Source organism: Scaptodrosophila lebanonensis, unplaced genomic scaffold (assembly GCF_003285725.1).
Source record: "Scaptodrosophila lebanonensis strain 11010-0011.00,11010-0021.00 unplaced genomic scaffold, SlebRS2 tig00000080-arrow-pilon, whole genome shotgun sequence".
In the NCBI taxonomy this organism is placed as follows: Eukaryota; Metazoa; Arthropoda; class Insecta; order Diptera; family Drosophilidae; genus Scaptodrosophila; species Scaptodrosophila lebanonensis.
In genome coordinates this window covers 4330099-4352451 of record NW_022060561.1, presented here as the reverse complement: position 1 = coordinate 4352451, position 22353 = coordinate 4330099, and the positions used below count along the sequence as shown (strand labels likewise).

General features: G+C 37.8%; 5 protein-coding genes across 6 annotated transcripts in view; all 5 read right to left on the bottom strand.

The window, feature by feature from the left end:
• LOC115626157 (trithorax group protein osa) overlaps positions 1 to 1740 on the bottom strand; it is a 31230-nt gene extending 29490 nt beyond the window's left edge. Inside the window, exons 1-2 of one of the 2 annotated variants that reach the window (XM_030521428.1) lie at positions 1630 to 1740; positions 940 to 1163 (exon numbers count right to left, since the gene is read on the bottom strand). In XM_030521428.1, coding sequence (XP_030377288.1) covers positions 940 to 950 — 11 coding nt within the window. In that variant the 5' untranslated portion in view covers positions 951 to 1163; positions 1630 to 1740. Of the gene's footprint in view, positions 1 to 939; positions 1164 to 1552 lie in introns of both variants that reach the window. The other variant, XM_030521427.1, reaches the window with a different exon arrangement.
• A 3221-nt stretch (positions 1741 to 4961) lies between these two features.
• On the bottom strand, positions 4962 to 5596 carry LOC115626167 (N-alpha-acetyltransferase 20). Its single transcript, XM_030521441.1, has one exon. The coding sequence runs from the start codon at positions 5567 to 5569 to the stop codon at positions 5027 to 5029; it is 543 nt and encodes a 180-aa protein (XP_030377301.1). The 5' UTR covers positions 5570 to 5596; the 3' UTR covers positions 4962 to 5026.
• Positions 5597 to 5689: 93 nt separating this feature from the next.
• On the bottom strand, positions 5690 to 6295 carry LOC115626168 (N-alpha-acetyltransferase 20). Its single transcript, XM_030521442.1, has one exon. It carries the CDS (start codon positions 6293 to 6295, stop codon positions 5759 to 5761), a length of 537 nt encoding a protein of 178 aa, XP_030377302.1. The 3' UTR covers positions 5690 to 5758.
• A 1203-nt stretch (positions 6296 to 7498) lies between these two features.
• On the bottom strand, positions 7499 to 13991 carry LOC115626086 (transmembrane protease serine 9). Its single transcript, XM_030521339.1, has 6 exons — positions 13944 to 13991; positions 13787 to 13853; positions 8314 to 9418; positions 8121 to 8256; positions 7760 to 8056; positions 7499 to 7654 (listed from the first exon to the last, which is right to left on the bottom strand). Exons 1-6 carry the CDS (start codon positions 13989 to 13991, stop codon positions 7499 to 7501), a joined length of 1809 nt encoding a protein of 602 aa, XP_030377199.1.
• A 2269-nt stretch (positions 13992 to 16260) lies between these two features.
• On the bottom strand, positions 16261 to 21587 carry LOC115626164. The gene is made up of 4 exons (XM_030521439.1): positions 20981 to 21587; positions 16950 to 17354; positions 16740 to 16889; positions 16261 to 16681 (listed from the first exon to the last, which is right to left on the bottom strand). Exons 1-4 carry the CDS (start codon positions 21174 to 21176, stop codon positions 16530 to 16532), a joined length of 903 nt encoding a protein of 300 aa, XP_030377299.1. The 5' UTR covers positions 21177 to 21587; the 3' UTR covers positions 16261 to 16529.
• Positions 21588 to 22353: the final 766 nt, after the last annotated feature.

Here is a 22353-nt window from a genome sequence, read left to right as displayed (position 1 = left end):
GTTTACTGTTTACAAAATTTACGGTCAGTAAGCCAAATAATTTCCGCACAAATTTGTTTTATTTATAAGCAGACGTTGGGAAGTAGATACCAAAACAGTTTTTCTGTGGTTAAGAACTCTTATTGGATTTAATTGAAATGATACATTTCATTTGCATATCTAACTGCTTTTCTTACTGAAGCCCTAAATGTGAAGATAGCAAGGCACAACAAAATAATAAGAATAAAGTTGTTTCGAAGAATCTGACTTATAAAGAGGGCTATAAGTCTTAATGATTCAAATATCACAAGAAGATTGGCCAAAACCTTCTTCATTGGTAATAGCCGCAAGGATTGTGTGAAATTATTTAATTTACTCTAGTATTTTGAAGTATGATTTGAAGTATAACCAAATTTAATAAAACAATATTTATCACAACTCGAAGAACAATTCCATAACAGAGTTTAGCTTTATTTCATTTCTAAATTGAGTTATTTTCAAAAATTTAGATAAAAACTGTGTATTTCTCTGTGCAATTTTATTTTTAAAATATTAGACTAAATATTAGGTCTTTCTAATCCTTCTAAATAATTTCCCCAAAGAAGAATAGTCTTTAAATTTATTTCTTCATCTTCAAAAATAAAATTTAAATAATTTCCCAACTGTAAAACATATACAAATGCTTATGTATATGCATATGTTTTATTGCAAGCACAAATAAATAAAAAAAATATTAAAATTTAAATAAACTGCAAAAATCCGGCTGAATTCTACTGAATAAAGAAGAAAACAGAAGCTTGTGATCGTTTCTAAGCCTTCTATGTTTATTCTACAAGTAGATGGGGGTTGCCTGTCAATCTATCATGGTCCCCTTTCGTTATGGTTCATACTTGAATTCAAAATTATTATTCTAAAACATTTTCGTTGCAAATTCATATATTTCATGTCTTTTGAACTTACCCAGAACTCATTGCCGCTTCTGTTGTTATTGCACCAATTAGACTGTTTGAATTTGAATTATTGACGCCTACAGCAACAGCCTAGAGACCAAAATTTTGCTATTCTTTATTTTTTGGCAACGTTGTCGTAGGCGTTCGATTCGTTATTCACGATGATGTTTTTGCTAAAACGCACGCAAGTTCTACGGAAATGTTGCAATTAATTTGGCAATGCACACGAAAACACTGAAATGTTGTGGAGAAAATGAAATGAATTATGATATTTAAGACATTAGATATAAATGAAATTTATGGAGAGAGTTCTGGTGTGGATATATTTATAAATATTGCATAAAAATCACGCCTTATTATATAATGAAAAAGCCGAACGAGGCACGCGCACAAACACATACGCAGAGTAGTTTATTTTTTCATGTAGTTTTGTCTGCACACAGTTTTATTATTGTCTATAGGAAATATAGTTCCAAAATCGACGCGCACGCTATGCAATTTGTAGAGTCAACAATATGCGAGTATATATAGTAGCATTGTGTAGTGGGAACCTTTTTTCACAATTTTCGCGCAAGAATTTTGTAATTTTCTATTAATAAAACGCGACACAACGCATTGCTCACTTTTGCCAGCACTGCAGACTTGATCAGCCAAAATATATTTGCTCATATATATCGTATCTATATGTATCTATATATACCAATAGCCAGCCAGAGATATATATGTACGTTGGCGAGCTGATTGAATTGAATTTTCAAATTTCTATTCTATTCGGATGTTTTTCTCGTTTGCAACGCGTTCAAGTAAGCAGCCCAAGTCGCACTGAATTCGCACACGAAATTTTCTTGGTCGAAAAGCCGAAAAATTGAATTTCGAAATGATGTTTCCCTCCACACATATATATATATATATATATGTATATACGCTTATGTATATACGCGTATATATATACTTCTTCGACCAACATGTATGTGTTGTTCGCGTGGTTGTGTTGGCGGAAAAAGTGCGTCTGCTTGGAAAATTCTATGAATTTTGAGTTTATTTAAACGAACGAGTTGGGAAAGCGGCAGCAGACGTAGTTGTTTGTACTATTTTATTTATTTATTTCAATTTCTTAGCCACAATTGTTGTGCGGCTGTTCGGCTTTTCTTCTTTTTGCTTTTCTTTTTTGTCGGCTCTAGCCTTTTCTAAATTAATTTTTAGCGCTCCGAATTTCACACGAATTTTTGAGAGATTTTTTGCAAAACTTTGCACTATTTTGTTTTGTATTTTTCACTTTCCCTGTAAACTGTATGTGTGCAATAAAATAAGACAACTGTTAATCACAGCACAGGAAATTACTATGGAAAACCATTCGAAAAACATCCGGTTTTAGCCCTTCCGTTGAAAAAATGAAAATTTGTAAATGCCAAACTTTAAGTAAGATCTTTCAAATATTTTTCTTATACTGAAACTTTTGATTGCTGTCAAAACATGCTGTTTGGTTTTAAATATATTTTTGTAGCACACAAAATCTTGTTAATAAATGAATTAATTATCGTTGAGAAGCTTTCAAATCAAATTTACATATCTAGTAGCGTTCATGTAGAATTGTTGAGAATTTATTGATATTCTCCATAAAAGCTCAAGACACCACACTATAAAGTTAGCTTATGTTCAAATTTCAGACAATTGACAAAAGACAATTGTTAATCCAGCGTGTTCCATCATAATGTAAACAAAAATGTTTTCAAAAATTTTAATTTGTCAACAGCTTAGCAGAATATTAAAATGTTTTTTCCATAATCGAAAACAAATGCTTGTCTAGTGTGTGATGTTCTAATGCAAAAAACAAAGGATTACTTTTCTGCGTGAAAAGAAAAGAAAACTTAAATTTACATGATTTAATATTGTTTTTAAAAATAAGTTGGTTTTTCTGATAATAATAATTGTAATAAAATCGTATAAAATATGAATGTCATTGTGGTTCAGAATTGCATAAAATATAAATATATTTTTGATAAACCTAAAGAGTATCCCCCATCTTTTACACAGTGAAGAGCATCCGCCGAATGTGTTCTTATAATAATGTCTCTGAATGTCTGCTATGCTATATGCAATTAATACAGAAGAGTAGCAATCTGTTTCAGCATTTGTCTCGTTGATCGAGTGCCAAAAACAAAAATGAAAAAGCATTGCGAAAAAAAATAATAAAACAGAAAATATAATAAAAGAGGCGCATGCAGCGCCTTAAACACACGAGTCTCCTCTTTATTCCTGAACTAGCAACTACGAGAATTTTACGACTGCCTTGATGGAACAACAGCAGAATATCATGCACACCATATAGACGGGAATGATGTCAAGTTTGTGAATGATGGCGAGCTAAATGGCCAGCCAAGATGGCACTGTATTAGCCACATGTTGGGATAAATCATAATAAATCACACACACACTTGGCAAATAAATAAATAGAAAACTATAAGCAATCTTCGTACGTATGTGTTACTCGTGCTGGCAGCACTAAAACAAACATCAGATCTACATATATATATATATATATATATATATGATATATACTATATATAAATATACTATTGGAAACAAAACATAAGCGCTGCCAAATCTTAGACAAAACATAGAGATATGTTTGTGGCATTAGAAGATCATTCATCTTCATACAATTGGAAATAATATTTTCAAATATTTAAATATATCAAACCGATTCTTTGCAGTACTATATGCTCTTCAATTCATGCCCAACTTTGCCTTTCAGTCTTCACTTATCTTGGTATGTTAATAAATGATTTTCATGTTTTTATAAATAGCACTGCCACTTTGCCAATCTTACCTACAACACACCTATATATCGAATTATTTGTGTACTTTGCTTTATTTTTGTGCAAAATGCGCCATTAAATTGTATAAATAGCGTGCTGAAAAGCGCACAGAGCCGGTGAGTCAACAAACCTCGAACATTAACCTCATTAGAAAAGTGTAGAAAATATTGTATGCGAGGAATTAGCTGGAAGCCATCATACATATGCTACAAATTTTGGATATATGTATGTATAATTGTAGGTTTTTGTACACGTTCTAAATCAGTGAACAATATTTATTAGACTGATATTTAGAATGATCTGATGAGTGGCCCTAAAACTGCGAATTAGATTTAAAGCTGATCTAAACAATAATGGAAGCAGTGGGTCTATAGTTTTATGTTTTGTTGTTTCAATGGCTTTTTATTAATTTATAAAACCTCTACTAAATCGATCAATAATAATGTTAATAATTAAAGTGAAAATTTATTAAAGTCAACAGACATTTAAATGAATAGATTAAAGTTGTATAATTATGCCTTATAAGCAAAGATTTAGAAATCGTTTTCGATTGCAAAACAATACAATAGCTTAATTAATCTTGTTATTATAACGCACATTTCCCAATTCATTTACCCATAAAAAGTTCAATGCACCCGCCAAAAGCAATTCAGAACATACATAATATTGACAAAATCACTCAAACGAAAACTATATGGCAAAACCAGATGGAAGAGTCAATCTAATCTATATGTACCATACATATTTATGTGTGTATGACAAACACAGCATATGTACGAGTAGTTTAAAAACCATTTTCAAGAAATTCTGTCTGCTTTTCTTTGTGCTCGCTGCCCGAAATTTGAAAATCATTGCGCGTGTTTCAAACAAGTTGTACTCGCCCCAGCCCCCTCGCAGCTTAATACCCTGCCACTGCTGTTTTCAATTTGTTTGCGTTGAAAAATTTTGCTAATAAAATTGAAAAAACCAAGAATTACCAAACAAGAAAGCAACAAGAGCCTTGGTCATTCAACAATATGTTCGATGTTGTCGTTGCCAATGTTTTAAACTTTTCTGCAATTCAATTTGCAAAGCATTGGGAAGACACATAGATACAGTATATTTATCTGCGTCTGCGTATCTATATGCTTACCGCCCATTGTTTGCTCGCTGCCTGGCGCTACGTGCGTCAATGGAATTATTGCTGCCGCATGCTTTAGTTTTTTAGTTATAGTTTTAAAATTTAGCACAATTGATTTTGTATTTTCCCAAATTCGTGAAAACAAATGTAATCAGTCTTTAATGGTATTCCTGCTCTTCCTGCTCTGATAAGTATTCTGGCTGGGTAGAGATGTGGGCCACTGTGCCACCTTCGACATCGCGCGCCAAAGCCTTGCGCATATTGTATGCATTCTCTGGCGTCGTCCCTGGATAGTAATCCAAAAGCAAGCGTCTTTGTATATAGCCCAACGAGCTATACAGCTTATAGGCATTTACGTTACTCTGCCGTACAAATAGATCCACATACCAGGCCCTTTTCAAATCCAGTTCCAGGGCAAAAAGTGCCATCAAGGCGCTGGCCAAACCCAATCGACGATATTCAGCCGAGACGGTCAGGGCGCATATATGACCGTGCAACCGTTCCATATTGGGACCCGTGCATTTGCCAAAGATATAGCCCATCGATTGACCATTGGGGGCGAAGGCGATTCGGGTCAGCTCGGGCCATTGAATGATGTGCCGCAGAAAGAAGCCGAGCCCATAGACCTCGGTCAGCGGATCAAAGACGAGTGCATTGAATTTGAAAAGATCGTCGAAATTAATCTGTCGTATGCTGGTCATACTAAGCTCACAAATAATTTTATTGAATCAGAAGAAGTAATTTTTAAACAATATATACAAAAATAATATCGAAAACTAAAGCGCCAAATAAACGCCAGCTATGTTATTAAATGTTCAAATTGTAGAAATAATGCCAATAATTATCGATTCTTGGAATACGTGCATTCTTTATTGGTCCTTTTGCGACGGTTAGTTCATGTTATCAACCCACCATAAGACAAACCTATCAAACCAGCTTCCCTTTAGCGACTGTTTTCCAACATCGCATTTGAGGGGCTTTCGCATGTCATAGCCATTGTCGTCCCGATAGAAGTTCGGTAGCCAGCGATACTTCACAAAGCCAAGCGATTCGTAAAGTTTTATGGCTGCTTTATTTCTTTCGCGCGCATATAGATCCATATACCAAGCTCCGTGGGACTCGACGGTATCCGTAAAGCTCTCCATTAGTCGCGTGGCCAAGCCCAGACGCCGATAATTATCCGAAACGCTCAGAGCGCAAATATGACCATTCTCGATATTTGATTCAACGCTTTCGTTACTGTCTATCTTGCCTAAAATAAAACCTATGAGTTGACCACCGGGCGAAACAGCCGTATGTGATAGCTGTGGAAATTTCAGGAGTATGTTGAAAAAGAAAGACAGCGAATAAACCTCAGTGTATGGGTCCATCACAATGCAATTGAACTTCAGAAGATCATCCAAAAAGAATTCGCGTAAGCTAACCATTTTAGCTTCTCTTTGGAAAAAAGTGTGTACCGATAAATATTATAGAGTTGTTTAGCGAAGAAAACGTTGAAGGTACGAACACGGCCTTCTATAATGCTATATACAAGTAGTTTTCCAGCATTTTTCATGAGTTTTATCAAGTGGATTTCTGCAGCGTGAAGAGGATACAATTTAAGTGCAAAACCGACTGCCACTACGTCTATCTGCGTCTATTTAAGACTTTAATTTTACTCTTATTATTTACAATAACTTAAATTAAACTTATAGAAATATACAAATACCGCTTAAACTAGGAGTTTAGTCTTATTTAATTATTTATTTCATTTAATTATTAATTATTTATTCTTATATTAAATAAATCTATTGGGAAGATCAGCAGGGTGTGATCTCTTCAGCCTCCTTCTTACTACTCTTCTTCCTTTTCGTCGCCGTTTCAGCAGACGCCTTGCTAATACGTTCACATGGGTTCGCAGACGCTCCATGTATTAAGCAGCCTGCTTATTTAGCACGTAGTCACCAACTTTTTCTCCCCTAGATCCTTTTCTACGTGTGCCGTTTTCATGTACCAGGGGGCACCTGTTAGGAGACGAAGGGTTTTCGCTTGCAGGACCCGGATTTTCTGCAGGTGCGACTTTGCAGCGATTCCATAAACTTGTAAGCCATATCGCCAAGAGGGAGCGATGCAGGACTTATAAACACTCACTTTGTTTTTCAGTGACAGTTTTTTGTTGGTTAGGAGCCATCTCATATTGTTTATTCTAACACTTAGTGTCTTTACAACAGAGCATATGTGCTCTCGAAATGTGAGGCGTCTGTCCAAAAGTACGCCCAAATATCTGTAGCTCTTGGTGTGATTCAACAGCTGGTTCTGTAAGGAGACGCAAGGACAGCTCATCCTGCGCAGTGCGTAGGTGACATTGGCGCACTTGCTTAGTACGTCTATCGGATCAAATAAAACGTAGTCTTATTCAGTTAAAATGCAACTACAAATATTTGTAGCATACCTTTGATAAAGGTCTAATGAAACACAATATTTGCATACTTTTAGGCTGACTCAATACAGTAACATCCATTTACATATATATACTCATCTGCAGAGACCCATAAGAAAACATCTTCACACTTCACTTCTGCACACCTCTATATTTTCTTGCATACTCGTACATACATATCACGCCTTAAGCTAAACAAATACTAAGTGTATTACTTGATATTCTTGTAAATCCACGGCAGCAGTGAGGTGACACGGGTGTATACGCCCGGATACTGGCCCTTGCCGCAGCCAATGCCCCAAGAAACGATGCCAACTTGCGTGTAGCGTCCACCATCGCTTACTATCATTGGACCGCCAGAGTCACCCTGTAATGAATAACAAATTTATTGCTTTAGTATAGAATTGTTATCTAAGAAAGTAATTATCTCATAAACTATCCTTCTTCAGTCATCCTTAACCCCCACACTTACGCTGCACGAATCCTTAGAAGCCTGTCCGGCACAGATCATGGATTCAATGATGCCGCCGGGCGCTGCTCGTCCATATTTGCGCGCACACTCCAAATTTGGCCAGATGGGTATGTCAACTTTTTGCAAAATGGACGGCTGCGGTCCATTCTCCCGCAGACTGCCCCAGCCGGCCACAGTCGCCACTTGGCCGCTGTAGGAGCGGGTCTGTTGCGCGGCCGAGGTGGGCAGACAGACGGGTTGAATCTCTTGGGTGAACGGCACTGGTTCGCTCAGCGTCAGTATGGCAATGTCGTTGTGCTGCGAAGAGGAGTAACTGCTTGGTAGGATTGAGGGAATCGTTTAGATCGTTGGCTGGGCTTACCAATGTGCTGAACTCAAAGCCCTTGTGGCGCACCAGCCGCTTGATGCGACGCGACACATGTTGCACCTCAAAGTCTGTGCGTATGTTGTAATCGCCCAGATGGGCGGTCAGAGCGGCCACATCCCAAGAAGTCATGCTGCAGATAAATGGGAAATGAAAGAAAAGCTCATCGACTCAGTTGGTGGTAACATACCGCGCCACACAATGGGCTGCTGTGAGAATATGGTTGTTGGTTATTAAACTGCCGCCACAGAATTGCTTGCCGGACTTGAAGAGTACCGCCATCCAGGGGAATTCGTGAGGGCTGGCATTGATGCCACCCACAATTCGCTCCTGATCGGGAGAGACGGGATTTCTAATGCCGCATTGAAGTGGCAAACCCTCGGCACTGACCCCACCACCAGTTGCTGGGCGTCGTGTCGTAGTTGGCGTTGTTGTTGCTGGAGCCGTCGGTGACGGATAACCTGGATATGAGGGATAGCTAGGTCGCCGCGTTGTTGTGGGTCGTGTGGTTGGTCGCGGAGTTGTGCGCCTTGTGGTCAGAACAGTGCTCGGTGTGGTCGGCCGCTGTGCGCCAACCGTGCTCGGATGTGTGGGATAATGGTGATTGGGTGGATGTGTCGGTATTGGTGGCGGCCAACCGCCCAAGGTGGGCGGATGTGTAGGTATTGGTGGTGGCCATTGCGCCACACCACCAGCAAAGCTGCCAAACGGCCACTGATAGGGATAGACAGTAGTGTCGGGCTGGGCCGGCGCATGCGCCTCTATGGTGTTGATATCCTGGAAGTCTGGTGTATCCTCCACGCTGCTTCCGCTGTCCACAGGCAGCTCTGCTTCAACAAACGCCGGTTCATCCTCCTCTTCCACCTTGTCAAGCTCATCTGCTGACGCCGCTGGTCTTTCAGTTGTTGTTGTCGTTGTTGTAGTCGTAGGTGTTGTTGTTGTTGTCTCTGTCGGCGCTGGTATTGGAAACGCGCCAAAGGCCGGCGCATCCATGGTTGTGCAACAAATGCCGTTATTCACCCGTCCCAACTGATCGTAAAAGTTGCACAAATCAGCGCCCAAACTGAGCGCAGCCTGCGGCGGCCACTGCCTCAAAGCTATGAAGGTGAGCTGCCTGGCCACCCGGTAGTACTGCCGGCAGCTGTCGATGCGAACACAAACGCCCGACTGGCCGCGTGGCGTCAGACACTTGGAGCCTTCCCACGCACCGCCCCCTAGTCCCCCCTGCAGCAAAAACAGACTGGGATCGAAGAAGAGTTGGCGGTTATTGCGCGTGTGGGCGGTTGCTGCTGCGGCTATCGAGCAAGGAAAAGAGAGATGAGAATATAAATAAGTTTGGAAAATAGAACCATTTAGACCCCACTTTACGTTTGTCATTAATTATAGCGCCTTAAAAACGCAACTCATTTGTTGTTTGTTTTAATTTAAATAAATTTTAACAATATGTATCTCCTATTTCATTTTTCTCATTAACTCATTAGCGTCTCAGAAAAACAAACTAAAATATCAAAGTTGGAAATTATTTGTGTGCTTGGGGTAAAAAACCCAAATAATTATTTTTTTTTTTTTAACGAAGCGAGGAATTTACCAATTTTTAAGTTTTTATTCATTCTGTCAAAGTTTAATGATTGCTTTAGAGTTTTACTTTACAACTTAAAAATTATTTTATTATTGTTTTTGAGCAAAAACAAAACGCAACTCATAAAATAAAGAGTATTCTTTAAGTTTTCGTTTTATTTTATCAAATATAAAACTTAAGCTGTATATAATATTGATAATATTTTTTAAGGATGTTTTTGCTTATCCCAAAACTATACTATAGGGGATCGTCTTGGCTTTTTGTTCGAAGAAAATAAATTTTGTGCTTATTCTCTATGATAAAGGCAGGGGCAATGAAGTAAAAACGCCATTTTGTTCTGCACAATTAATGCCAGATTTAAAGCAAATTAGCTACTTGTGACCCATATAGTATACTACACTCAGCAGCTTAACAATATTAAATTGAATTCCAATTCTGCAAACGGTGTCAAATTCCACGAAATCCCTGTCAATCAAAAGGCCGAGCCTTTCTTTTGTCTGCGTGTGTGACAGCTGTCATAACAATTTAAAGCTCATCAAAGAAATGGGCTATAAAACAATCAAAACAAATTGTACGATATAATGTGCAACGATATGTATGAGTAATAATTGGGCTACTTGTGTGTGTAAACAAAATTCGTGACTCACTTTTATGTTACTAACATTTCTTCGCGGCTGTTTGGCTGTGCGTGCAAAAGTCGCCTTTGTAATATGCAAATACCAAGATTTACAAAATATTTACATTCCCAATGCCCGGCACGTCTTGAACGTATTTTTCATTACCCGCCAAACGTTCCGAAGCGAGAGCAACACGTGCACGGAGCCTGGCATTGCTTTTGGATATTTGGATACCATGGCTCGAAGCCAAACTTAATGCACTCTTAATTTATCAATAATTTTTACACCTCGCTGACATTTATGGGACGCATTTAAATTAATCGAACTATCTGAGATATCAGCTCGTAAAACACTCTAAACACAAAACCTAAATGGCTCGTTTAGGCGCAAGCTTTTTGCTTCCCCATAAATCAGAGCGACATCTGAAATAGATTCGAAATAGCACCACGCTATGCTAAATGGCCACAACAATGGCCAGGAAACAATAGACTAGACCAATTTTAAGAAGCTGCCAATGAGTCTGACAAATATGACAAATGACAGTAGAAAGTTGGTTGTATCGGATTGCCCGCCACAGAGAGACGAGGAACGCAAGGCAGGGCAGTTGCCATCCATACAAAGAAATGTTGTCAAAAACACACAGCAACGACAACAACAATTACAAAAATGGCACAGCAATTGTCATTCAGCTTGAAAAGCGCTTAAGTTTATTGTCAATATTCTGTTGTGTGTGTGCGTGTGTGTGTTTTTTTTTTGTTTTTTGGTGGGGGAACTCTGCAGTAATGTCAAAATATTGAGTAATCACTTGTAGCGTGGATGCGGCGAAATGTAAAAACGCTTTACCATAAGAAAGAACACAAAACGATAAAGAAATAGCTGAAACGCGTTGAGTCAATATTTGCTGATCTGCTTGAAGCTTACGAGTAGGTGCTTTGTCAATAGTGCCCAACAAAAAATAAGTATTGAGAACCTAGAATAGTTTAAGTACGGCAATTTTTTATCCATCTCAACAGCGTGTGACGTCTAAAGAGGGGTAATGAACTTGGTTTCTTAAATAAATGTCTATAAGTTTAAGGCAAACGTTTGCCTACACACCCACTGAAAGGGTAAATAAAGATGTCGTTAAGCCACACGAGCCCAGTTGAATAAACACGCGGCTTCCAATTTAAAGGCAAATTATATATTACGTATATTATGTTGTGCAATGTTAGAAATTGCCAAATTTTTGGACAACTCCTAGATGTGGGAGTAGAAGATTACTTATTAAAAAATATTTAGTTTTTCAACAAAATAGTTTATAATTACTTTTTAACTATTTTTTAGAAGAAATTCTAATGTTTTTATATTATTAATAAAAAATAATTCAATACATAATACATGTATAACAAGTGTCAAATTTTTGTGCAAGATGCTTAAAAAAAAAAACTACAACCAGTGCCAAGTTCAAGGCCTGCACGCACAAGCCCGCCCATGTCCATTAAAACAACTGCACGGAGGCAAAATGCAGATACGAAGTGAAGAGATAAAAGCAGAGCTCGCAGAGTGCAGCCACCAGCAAGCAGCTTAAGCCCCTGGTCATTTACTTTATGGCCGCTATCAACGTAATAAGAACAAATCACCTGGCCTTCATAAAATTAAACTGATGCTGTTAACAACCATTAAACAAATTGCCAACTTCTTGCCTGCCTGGCCTGGCCGCCAACGCCCAACGCCAAATAAAATTTAATTGCTTTCCAGAAGCCGCTCTTCAATTTAATGAAGATTGCATTATGGTGTGATGATATGTTGCTCAGCAATAAATGACTTGTAATGAAAGACGTATTAGCTAAGAATGTATTTCTAATTTATAGGAAAATCACCCTAATCTGCTTATATCGAGGACATTCGAATTTATAGCAATAGTTGCTTAAAAATATTTTATTTAAACGAAACATAAAGCTGGATGTGCTCAGTTTTTAATAATGTGGCCAAATAATCAGGTTTGTAAAAAGGGATAAACATTTGTACAAAAGTGTAAAATGCCTTCACATCTGTAATGATTATAGAACTTAAGAATATTTATAAATTGCTGCAAATAATAATTAAAACAATAGAATTGTAAGACTTCTAACAGAAAGAAAAGATACGATTGAAAGAACTTTAGAAGAAAAATATCAATATACATTATTTACTGCTGACATTTTTCTATTAAAACTATTTAAGACAATCACATCGCTTTCTAAAGAGGAACAATAATAATAATGCCTTTCAACAACCCTTTAATAAGCTTATTCTCCTGCCATACTTCTTCGATCGATCACGCCTCTTAATGGCTCTTTCCATAAAAAGTGCTGTCTAATTGTCTAATTGTTGGCCATAAATAAGAAGAACTCACGACAGCCGACATTTGGACTGAACGGGCATTGGCCATTGACAGCAAACGACGGGCGCGTCAAATGGATGTTAAAGTTAAAGCTTATCACGGCTCCTCTGTCTGTCAATTTTTGCGTTGAAGTGTGTTAATTTTAGAGCAATATACGCCTACAATTGATGCAAAACTTTTGTCGTTGCCGTTTGAGTTGTTACTGAAGTGTGAACATAGAAAGTTGCGTAGGCACTGAGTGTTGATTTACATTACTCAGCAAGTGGGGCAAAGGCTCACGGCTTGGTCAATTAGCTATAAACTATGTCCAACAGGCTATTAGTTCAACAGTCAACAAATTCTGGCTGGGCTACGATTACGATTTATAGAATTTTGAAGGTCAAACAAGTAATGTTTGACGCGTGCCAGGCATAAATTTCGATTTTACTTAGCGTTGTTTAAAGTCGTTGAACTGTTGGTTGACGTACAGCCGGGGAGCTGTTAGATTAGGCGAAAAGAACGTATATGAGATGATGAATATAGAACAATTAAAATTAATAATAATTATTTGAGTTGTTGCCTCAGGTCTTCAGCTTTATTTGTGCAGAATTGTTGAGCAATCAATGGATATCTCTTACAGATTATAAATTTGCTCATTAAAAGTCTATCTTTAAATTCTGATCGTATCAACATCCTTAATTAGATATTAATTTGTTCAAACTTTACCTTTTAATTTAATATGAAACATTTATAGTTTCCAAGGGTTACAGAAGTATGCACATAAATTTAAGGGGAGAAACGATTTTTGTAGTAAATATATTTTTGTGTTGATCAGCATTTAAATTCCATTTCAAATTACCACTCAAGAAAATTATTAATATGATTATTACTATATAACATAGTAGCTCCACCCCTCTTAATATAATTCCTAAGTACAAAAGTAAAGTGTTTGAACTTAGCCACAATAACAATAACTACTTATGCTACAATTCCCAATTGTCATATAATTTTTTGCAGTTGAGTACGTGCCTTGTAAAACAAGTTCGTTGCCTAAGTCTTTTGTTTATAGTGCTTAATCCGTTGTTTTTTTAAGCTTTTCCTTGATGTTTCACACCTTTAAGCTTACCCTCTGCTATGGTTGCATCTTCTGCCGTCACATTAGCTGCAATAAATGCCTCAGGCGCCGCCACTGCCTCTGCTTGTGTTGCCGCAATTGACTTTGTCAAATGGAAATTTTCTGCTGCTGCCTCCGCTGCCACTGCTGCTGCTGGAGGCGTTTTAAAATGCAACAAATGCACAGAAAGCAATAAAACTTGCAAAAATGCAAACATTTTGCTTACAGCAAAATTCTTTATTTTGCAATTTGTTTTCGTTTCAACTTCTTATCGTCGCAAAAATACTATACATTCGCACTCCGATTACGCGTATCAATTTCAACTTTTCTTTTGTCTGCTGCGCGTCTCACTTAGAATGCGATGCACGTTGCGCGTCGGCGCGATGGCATTCACCTGGAGGCCTGAACAAAATATTCTTAAACTGAAACAACAACCGTGTGTTGTGTGCTTTCCGCGTTCTGCGTTAGACAGGACCGTTGGCTAGTGAGGTCCGCGCGTTTCTGAGCGCAAAGCTGCCGCTGAAGTTTGGTCAACAGCTATGCTCGCCACTTGCCAATGATTCTCCATTGCCGATGGCAACGGCAACGGCAACAACAACGACAACTCCAACGAAGACGGCGCAGCCGAAACGCCAATTATTCACACGTATTGATTTGCTCGTTGTGTTGTTGTTGTTGTTTTTTTTTTGTCGTCTTCGTCGCTCCAATCGTGGCCGCTCTCGTTGTGTGTGTTCGCTTGTTTTGCCGGCTTATTGGGGCCGTGTTCTAATGCGTAGCCGTTCAACTACTTAATATCGGCACTTCTTAAACTAGTTCGCGCCCACTTGCCACTGCCACAGGCATCCCGCTCTGCACCGAGTGTGTGTCCATTTGGCCATCCAAGTCCGAGCTTTGCATATAACTCCAGAGAGATGCTAGTCTAGAACAACATCTAGCACTGCAAGAAATTGTCATTTCAATACCTAAAAATGATAAGTAATCAAATGCGCACCACAATTTCTGTTTTTAAAAGTCAACATTAAATATGAAACTCCAACTCCTAACGAAACTTCTTAATGTAAGAAGCCAAATCAATTAATAACGAGCGATGCTATCCTTAACCAGATGCTTACAATGTTAGAAACCATCGCCTTCTCTATTGCATTGCTTCCATAACAAATTAATGCTTTGCTTTACTTATAGTTTCTACTGGAAATAAATATGATTTGAAACAGAAAACTGTATCGTATGTAAAACGAAATAAGCAACCATTACCTATATCCAAAAATTGGCCATAATCTGTGCTTTCAAAACCTATATCCATATTTTGCGTGATTCAGAAATGACAGCATTACTTAAGATTCTGAGTAGCCAACAACATCAATGCAACCGCTAAGTTATTTTTATTGGAAGAATAAAAATAAATGTATTTCATTTAATTAGTAGAACACAGAAAGCCATTAGAGCAAATAGTAATTAATTATTAGGCAACTCTTTTTTTGCTGTGCACTATAAGATTAAATTTCCATTTAAATTCCTTGCCGCACATTTGGTTTGGCTTTTTATTTCTCTTTGCCATTATGTAGACCAAAGCAAGGCATGTTTTCTAGTTATTTTTTGTTGTACCTCTTCTAGAAGAGTACACTTGTTTGTTGACTAGCCGCTGCGGCAGACGTAATGCAAGCTTGCATTCGTTTTCATTGCCACTGAGGCTATACTTATAATATGTTCAATTTATGGTTGGCGTTCATTGAACTGCGAGCTTGAGGATGCCACACAGGATTCAATTAAACAGACACAATGTTAATCAGCGTGTCCCAAATGCCAGCTAAGCTTATTGTCAGGCGCCTCAAGCGTCTCAGAAATAATCAGTTAATCACCAAAGAATTGTTTGAATCAACAATAAGCAAATGCTGATTGATCCGATGAAGTGTCACGGCTATGGTGGCCTCAACCTCTGCCTCGGGCTCTCGCTCTGGATTTTGATATTGGCGACATGACAATTGTTCCCTTCATATATATTTTGCCAACTAATTGTGTGTAATTGGCACTGGGAGGCATTATTTCATGATTTATTGTGTGGCTGTCTACATTGAATGTGAGAAAGCAATACACTTTGAATTCTAAATGCCCGCCTTTGGAAATGGGCCATAAACCAGCTTGCCTAAGAGAGTCTAAAAGCATTTGAGTGAATTAAGGGAAACAGCTTAGTGATGTGACTGAGGTAACTACTTTTTTAGCAGCCAAGTCGGGTCTTAAACCACAATTGCGCTTGCAAGTATGCTTTAATTTTATTTGGTGGTCCACCTTACTCGAACCACAGTTTCTTCCCAGGGCATACTTTCAGGTTATCGAAAAATGGACAAAATGCTTAAGAAACTGCGAACCATTACGAACTCAAATAATGCAGTTCAATAAAAGTCTAGATGGAAAGAGCATTCTTAATATTTTACTATCGATTTTCCAATAAATGTCAATTAAAAATAAATTTTATATATATACATATATAAATTTTGTATCATTTTATTTGTACAAATTGAACAGCTTAAATTTAGGAATCTACACTTTCAAAACGTTAAAAAATAAATACATTCGAATTTTGTGTGTTATGTTAAAGAAATTCAATTCGTTGCGCATAGGAAGAATATTTGGAAGTAGCGTTTAACATTATTTTTAAATCGCTAACATAAACTAAAACTAGCTACTCTTTAAATATTGCAAACAATGAATGTAGAACCCATCGTGTATTTTGTGCATCTGTGTGGCTTTATGCGAATTATTCAATCAGGAATTTCTCTACAGGAACATTAGCAAAGAACTTGTTGATGTGCGTAACCAAAATGGGCGCCCATTGTTCACGAGTGGCGGGAATGCCGACGCGTGTGATTTCCGGCAAGTTCTGATTGACCAGATTCAGGATCATAGCATCTGAAAAAAACAATTTAAATGTTATCTCAATGCTTACCAATTTGAGACTCAAACTCACTCAGATTGCTGTCAGTTAGGATGCCATTCGCTACAATAAATGTTTTGCCAATGTTCACATTGGCATTCAAACGATGTAGGACCACACGCTGATGTCCATTGTCCAACTGTTCGATATGTCCATCCGTCAGTATGGTGGCCTTGATGTTATCTATAATAGGGGAAGTGAATGATGGCAATCTTTTTCACAAATGTTCAAAGCTACACCTACCAATGGTGATATTAAACGGACCCTTGGGCACCAAACGCAAACCACCGAACTTGACGTCCGCCTTGAAATAACCGCCGGCCCTCAGTTGCGGCAAAACTGCGCCCAATTTAATGATGAAGCCCTTGCTCGTAAAGTTGGCATTCACGCTGTTGATTTGCGCATCACTTATGCCATTTATCTCCATATTCTTAATGAGCAGACCACCCTGAATGCCATCGTTCGCATACCGGAAGATGCCCCTTTCATAGTAATAGGGATCTATGGAATTCATATTGTACTCGGGCAGGCCCTTCCGTTTTAGCTGAGGCGCAATCGTCTGTATCAGATTTTGTATGCATTCGCTAATGGTCGGCGAGCTTACACTGCAGGGTGCGATGCCTTCAAGTCCACTGCTGGGTGGTGTAACTGCAAAAGATCAGACATATGATATAACTATTATGGTATACTCATGTACTAAGTATTTTATTTGCATCATCTATGCAGCTATGTGAGGGCCGCTTTCCCAGACAGATAAAGTTCAGCGAGGCATGCCTCATTGCGCGTAACACCTTGACGCTTTGAACATACATATTCATATACGCATGCGCATCCCAGCCAAGCGTATCAAAGTTCACGTGTTCTCCAAAATATTCACGAAAATTACAGTGTCTGCCTTTTCGTTTTTCCATCTCATTGACATCCAAGTGTCATGTCAGGGTGACAAGCGACAATGACGCCGTCGCTGACAAGGTTACCTTGAAACGCAACTACTTGACATGGGTAGGGTTACCCAGGCCAATAAATGCCTCTATAAGCTTATAAAAATAATGACTTGCACATTAGGTTTTGCAGACTTTTTATGATTAGTTATATGCGCAATTAACGCAATATGTCCACTGTCTCGAAACACTCTTTCTAAATTAGACCTAAACAGACAAACTTCAGATAGAATTTCAATACTGGAATTAACTATTAAATGGCTTTACTCAATTGTAAATATTTTGTCTTCAAATGACTGTCACGACTGCTCGATTCACCTTCTAACATCTGCTCCAGCCTTTGTCAACTTTTCTCAGACTATATAATCTTCCATAGACACAATACTATTGCCTTCATCGTGTACTAAAACAAATTGAATTGTAACAAAAACAAAACCTACTACTTGGTACACTCTGAAGCAAATATTAACGATATCTGAAGCTGAAGGACTTATGCCTTTAGCAAGAGAACACCATTGCTTACGGGTAATTAAAACGTATAATAAATAACAAATAAAACGCTGAGAAGTCCCGACCTTAGAAGTCCCATTATAGTTTCATTTTTAATTTAAAGTTCACATTCTGTAGTAGGTCCCTGCCCTCTGCTCCCTGTTTTAAAAAATTGAAGCGTCACATTAAAAAAGAAACTTAAACAATGACACTGAATTTAAGAATGATTATCTTGCGAATAAAGTTATCCCGAGGACAGTTGTTAGTCCAGTGTTTGCAAAATTTAAAAGCGGAAAAGCAATAAAAATAGCAATTACTTCCACTGCACAGCCATGAATCAGGCAATTAAATTAAAATGCGTATTTTATTTTACAAAAAAAAAATATAATCTCAAACATTAAAATATATAATAGGCATAATTGTTGTTTTATTTAACATCTCTTCACATTATGACTGCGGAAATGTTGTTTCAAAATGTCAGGGCAACGAAAAAGAAAAAGGATTATGTCGAAGGACAGCTGCGAGGGGTCGAAGCCCTTTCCGGCGGCTATGCTCAGTGCAGATGTAGTACCGGTTCAGATAGCTGTATTGCTAGCATTAAAGCAGGAAACCAGATTGCATTCAAAATATAGGCCAAAAATGGCATAGCAAATACATAACAAAACTCAATTTGGAGTTACAAACGAAAGCTGACTATTATTAAAGGCACGAGAGCCTTATGTAAAACAACTCGGCTTTCTACTTGCCTAAATTTAGCGCAAAATTTTAAAAATCAAGTAAATGAATGGAATATGGATACAAGAAAAGTGTTTCGAACAAATCATTCATTTGTTTTAGCCAGAAAGGTGCCATTGCTAGAGAATTCCCATCACTTGAAGCTAAATTGTAGCACTAAGCTTAAAGAAATTGATTTAGATATACATGGCAGGTAATTCCAGATACTTTTATGAAACATAAACAGTGCAGCAAAAATATCCATGTTTGACCATAAACGTGGTAATAATATTTTAACATCTGTTTAGCAGCCATTGCCATCGCAAGGTGGCTTTTTAGAAGTCAACGGAAATACTTAATTTGTGGTGCCATTAAAAAATAAATTTCTTGCAGACAATATCTGTGTTTATTTAAATGTAACCTCAACACTGACTACCCCTATTTACATTTTTCTCTTGTGCTGCTGCTGGTCCCCCAATTTAAAACTAATGTTTTGCTTGTTTTTTCTGCCCGTTTTTTTTTCTGCTGACAAGTTCAATGTCAAAGGTGAGGCATGCGAAGCGAAAATTGCTACAACAAAAAAATAATACGGCGTTTAGCTCAAAATGTCAAATTTTAAAAGGTGCTTAAAGTCGCTTTAATTACTGCTACTAAAAAATAAATGCAAGCGAGTCGTGCAAATGTCGCATTAGAGCAAAGTTCGGTGCCTAAGTCTTTCGTTTGCACAAAAGATGTCAGCACAATAAATGTCAATAAATTTCTAGCTGTTGTCACATTTTGCGCAATTAGGCTAGCTTGTAATTGTAAGCTTGGCCCAGCATTGGGTTTCCCTTCCATTAGCTGGCCAGCTCCCTCGCTTCTACGGTCGACATCATTGCCGCGCATTACGCATAGTCGCATTGATGTAGGTCAGTTTTTTAGCTTTTGAGAAATGCGAGCGACCAGCAGCCGGTTTTTTCTTTCTTTCATTTATTTCTTGCCTTGTCGTTGTTGTTGTTGTTGCCGTTGTGTCGCTCTTTTCGCAAGAGCTGAATGAAAAAAAAACATTTTAAATTAATGCAATTGCCAATAGCGATATTAAAATGTTCGCTATACTCGTATCTTGATTTCTCATTTGTAGGCGCGTTTTGTTTGCTTCCTTTGTTGTTGATTCTGTATAAATTTATTAACTTTTATTTATTTTTTTTGCATATACATAATTTGAGTTTGTGCAAGTGAGAATGCATATTTGCACAAGCAATTCATACAGTTTGACAGCCACTGTGCTGTGCGCACTTTCAGAGCTGCTTTTGTTGGGTGTTTTATAACTTTTACCGCAGACTCATGGCAACAAAAACAACACACAAAAATATTAAATGTGTCAAGTTCAAGTGAGGCGTCAAAGAGGTAGCGGTGTTGTTTGCATTAAGTTTGTTGTTTTTGAAAATAAAAAGTGTTAAATATCGGGCGAGGGACAATGGACGCCGGACTTGCTAATTTTCATGTGTGGCACAGATTTTATTGCCACGGGCTGGCACTCTGCGAAGACACTGTACGGCAATTAAATGGCTAGTCTTGTTTTCTGATGATCACAAAGAGTTGAAGGTTGACTTCACTTTGCGCTAAATGAGTCAGCAGATTGAAGTGCGTGCACGGAATTCCAATTCAAATCAAAGAGTTCTCAATTTATCTGTTAAATCTGCAAAATAAAAAGTGCTTTGGTAATATTTCTCAGCTAAATGCTAACAAGTTTCAAAACACAACTACACAAAATAAAAGACATGTTAATTTTAAGTAAATAATTAACTCTGTGTGCGCTTGTTTACCAGCTTCGTTTTAACGGCCACACTTCAAAGAATTCACAACTGCGCAGTGGCAATTGAAATCCATGTCTGATGCCCATGCCCACTAAAAATGTCAGACACGTCGGAAATAAAAACAAATACTACAAATCTTGCGCATAAATTGTAACAAACGCAATTGAAATTCATTTTCATTTCCATTTTTCTCCTAATTTTTCCCCACATTTGTGCGAATAAGAAACCTGCCGCATACAAGAGACTTTGGCGACAAACTCGTTTTCATTTCACTTTTTTTTTTTGAATATCAAGTTCTTGTTGTTGTTACATAATCGCTGCAGGCAGCACTCACTTGCACCAAATTCCAAGCCGTCGTAATCAATTGCGGCGCCAGCACCGTTGGCAATGCCAAGCGGTGGGTAAACGGTGGATGCCACCACCACATACTCCTGGGAGCCACCGCTAAAAACGCTCGGCGTGGCCGCCGCAGCGGCTGCTGCACTTCCGAGTGTGGCCGCAACGGCGATCAAAAAGCAAAACTGTTGCATAGTTTTTATTTTTTTGATTTATTTATATACTTTATATTTTGATGCCAACTTTTTGCACAATTTTCAAATCAAAATACGAGTAAACTCGTTTTAATTGATTTCTTTTTGCGCTTTGACTATTTTGGGGCTTGATTAAGCACACACAGTTTCAATAACAACAACAGCTCGACAATTGTTGGTTGTTTTTTTTTTCTTTTTCGTTTTTTGCGTAATTTTTCAAACCGGCTTCACTTTTATTTCTACACGTATTTTACAGTTTATTGTAGCTGCCGTCGTTGCTTCGTTTTCGTTTTCTCGGTTAACTGCAATTGTTGCTGCAATTGCACACCACACAACTACACAAGCAGAGCCAAAAATTGCCAAACACTCGAAAGAAAAACACTGAAACACAAAATCAGACTTCTGCAAAAATCTTTCGATAACTCGTTGACGCCGCGTCGCTTGCAAATCTTGAAATGAGCTCTGGCTACGTTTATTTATAGTTTTCAGTGCGGCGATTTTTTTCAAAAGTTTTTCCATGTGCGAGCGCCGAAAATATTAACAACAACAAAATCACAAGCAGAATTCGTTTTTCGTATCAAAATGCACGCGCAGTGAAGGCTTTTGGAGCCAAGCTTTTTGGCAACGGTCCAAAGCTTTCATACGACGCCAGCTTAAGCGCTGCTGCTTTTTGAGGAGAACTGTGCGCACAGTTTGAGCAGCACTGGCCGGCTCAATGCACGGCAAAGCGAAACGATGGGGCTTAGAACGGCTTGTCACTCAACAGTTTTCTTAAACAAATTTGTGATCAATTAAACATTTAACCCCACTAATATATATATATATATATATATATTTTTATATATTTAACTCTGCTTGATTTTAAATTAAAACTAAAACTGCCTAAAACTTGATTCAAATAAATGCAAGTACTGTAAATATTTTTAAAGTTTTAAGTATAAATGTGTAAACCTTTACATTTAAATTCATTTACATCTAAGTGCTCCTATTACAAGTTAAATGTCTTAAGGTCGAATCTAATTAACTTCAACAAATGACTCACCGTCTCTAAGGTTGTGTATTAAGAACTCAAACTCATTTGATGAGTCACGAGCGTAGCTGCAACGAATTCTTTAATCTTGCTTAGTAGTGGATGGAATATAAAACATTCGTTGATGCGAAACATTAAAAACTATAC

Coding starts and splice junctions, on each gene's coding strand:
- LOC115626167 (XM_030521441.1), bottom strand. CDS start 5,569: ATGACCAGCATACGACAGATTAATTTCGACGATCTTTTCAAATTCAAT.
- LOC115626168 (XM_030521442.1), bottom strand. CDS start 6,295: ATGGTTAGCTTACGCGAATTCTTTTTGGATGATCTTCTGAAGTTCAAT.
- LOC115626086 (XM_030521339.1), bottom strand. CDS start 13,991: ATGTTTGCATTTTTGCAAGTTTTATTGCTTTCTGTGCATTTGTTGCAT. Junction 13,854..13,943: donor TTTCTGTGCATTTGTTGCAT/TTTAAAACGCCT, acceptor ACACAAGCAGAG/GCAGTGGCGGCGCCTGAGGC. Junction 9,419..13,786: donor AGATGCAACCATAGCAGAGG/GTAAGCTTAAAG, acceptor CTTGCTCGATAG/CCGCAGCAGCAACCGCCCAC.
- LOC115626164 (XM_030521439.1), bottom strand. CDS start 21,176: ATGCAACAGTTTTGCTTTTTGATCGCCGTTGCGGCCACACTCGGAAGT. Junction 16,890..16,949: donor TCCGTTTAATATCACCATTG/GTAGGTGTAGCT, acceptor CCCCTATTATAG/ATAACATCAAGGCCACCATA. Junction 16,682..16,739: donor CCTAACTGACAGCAATCTGA/GTGAGTTTGAGT, acceptor TGTTTTTTTCAG/ATGCTATGATCCTGAATCTG.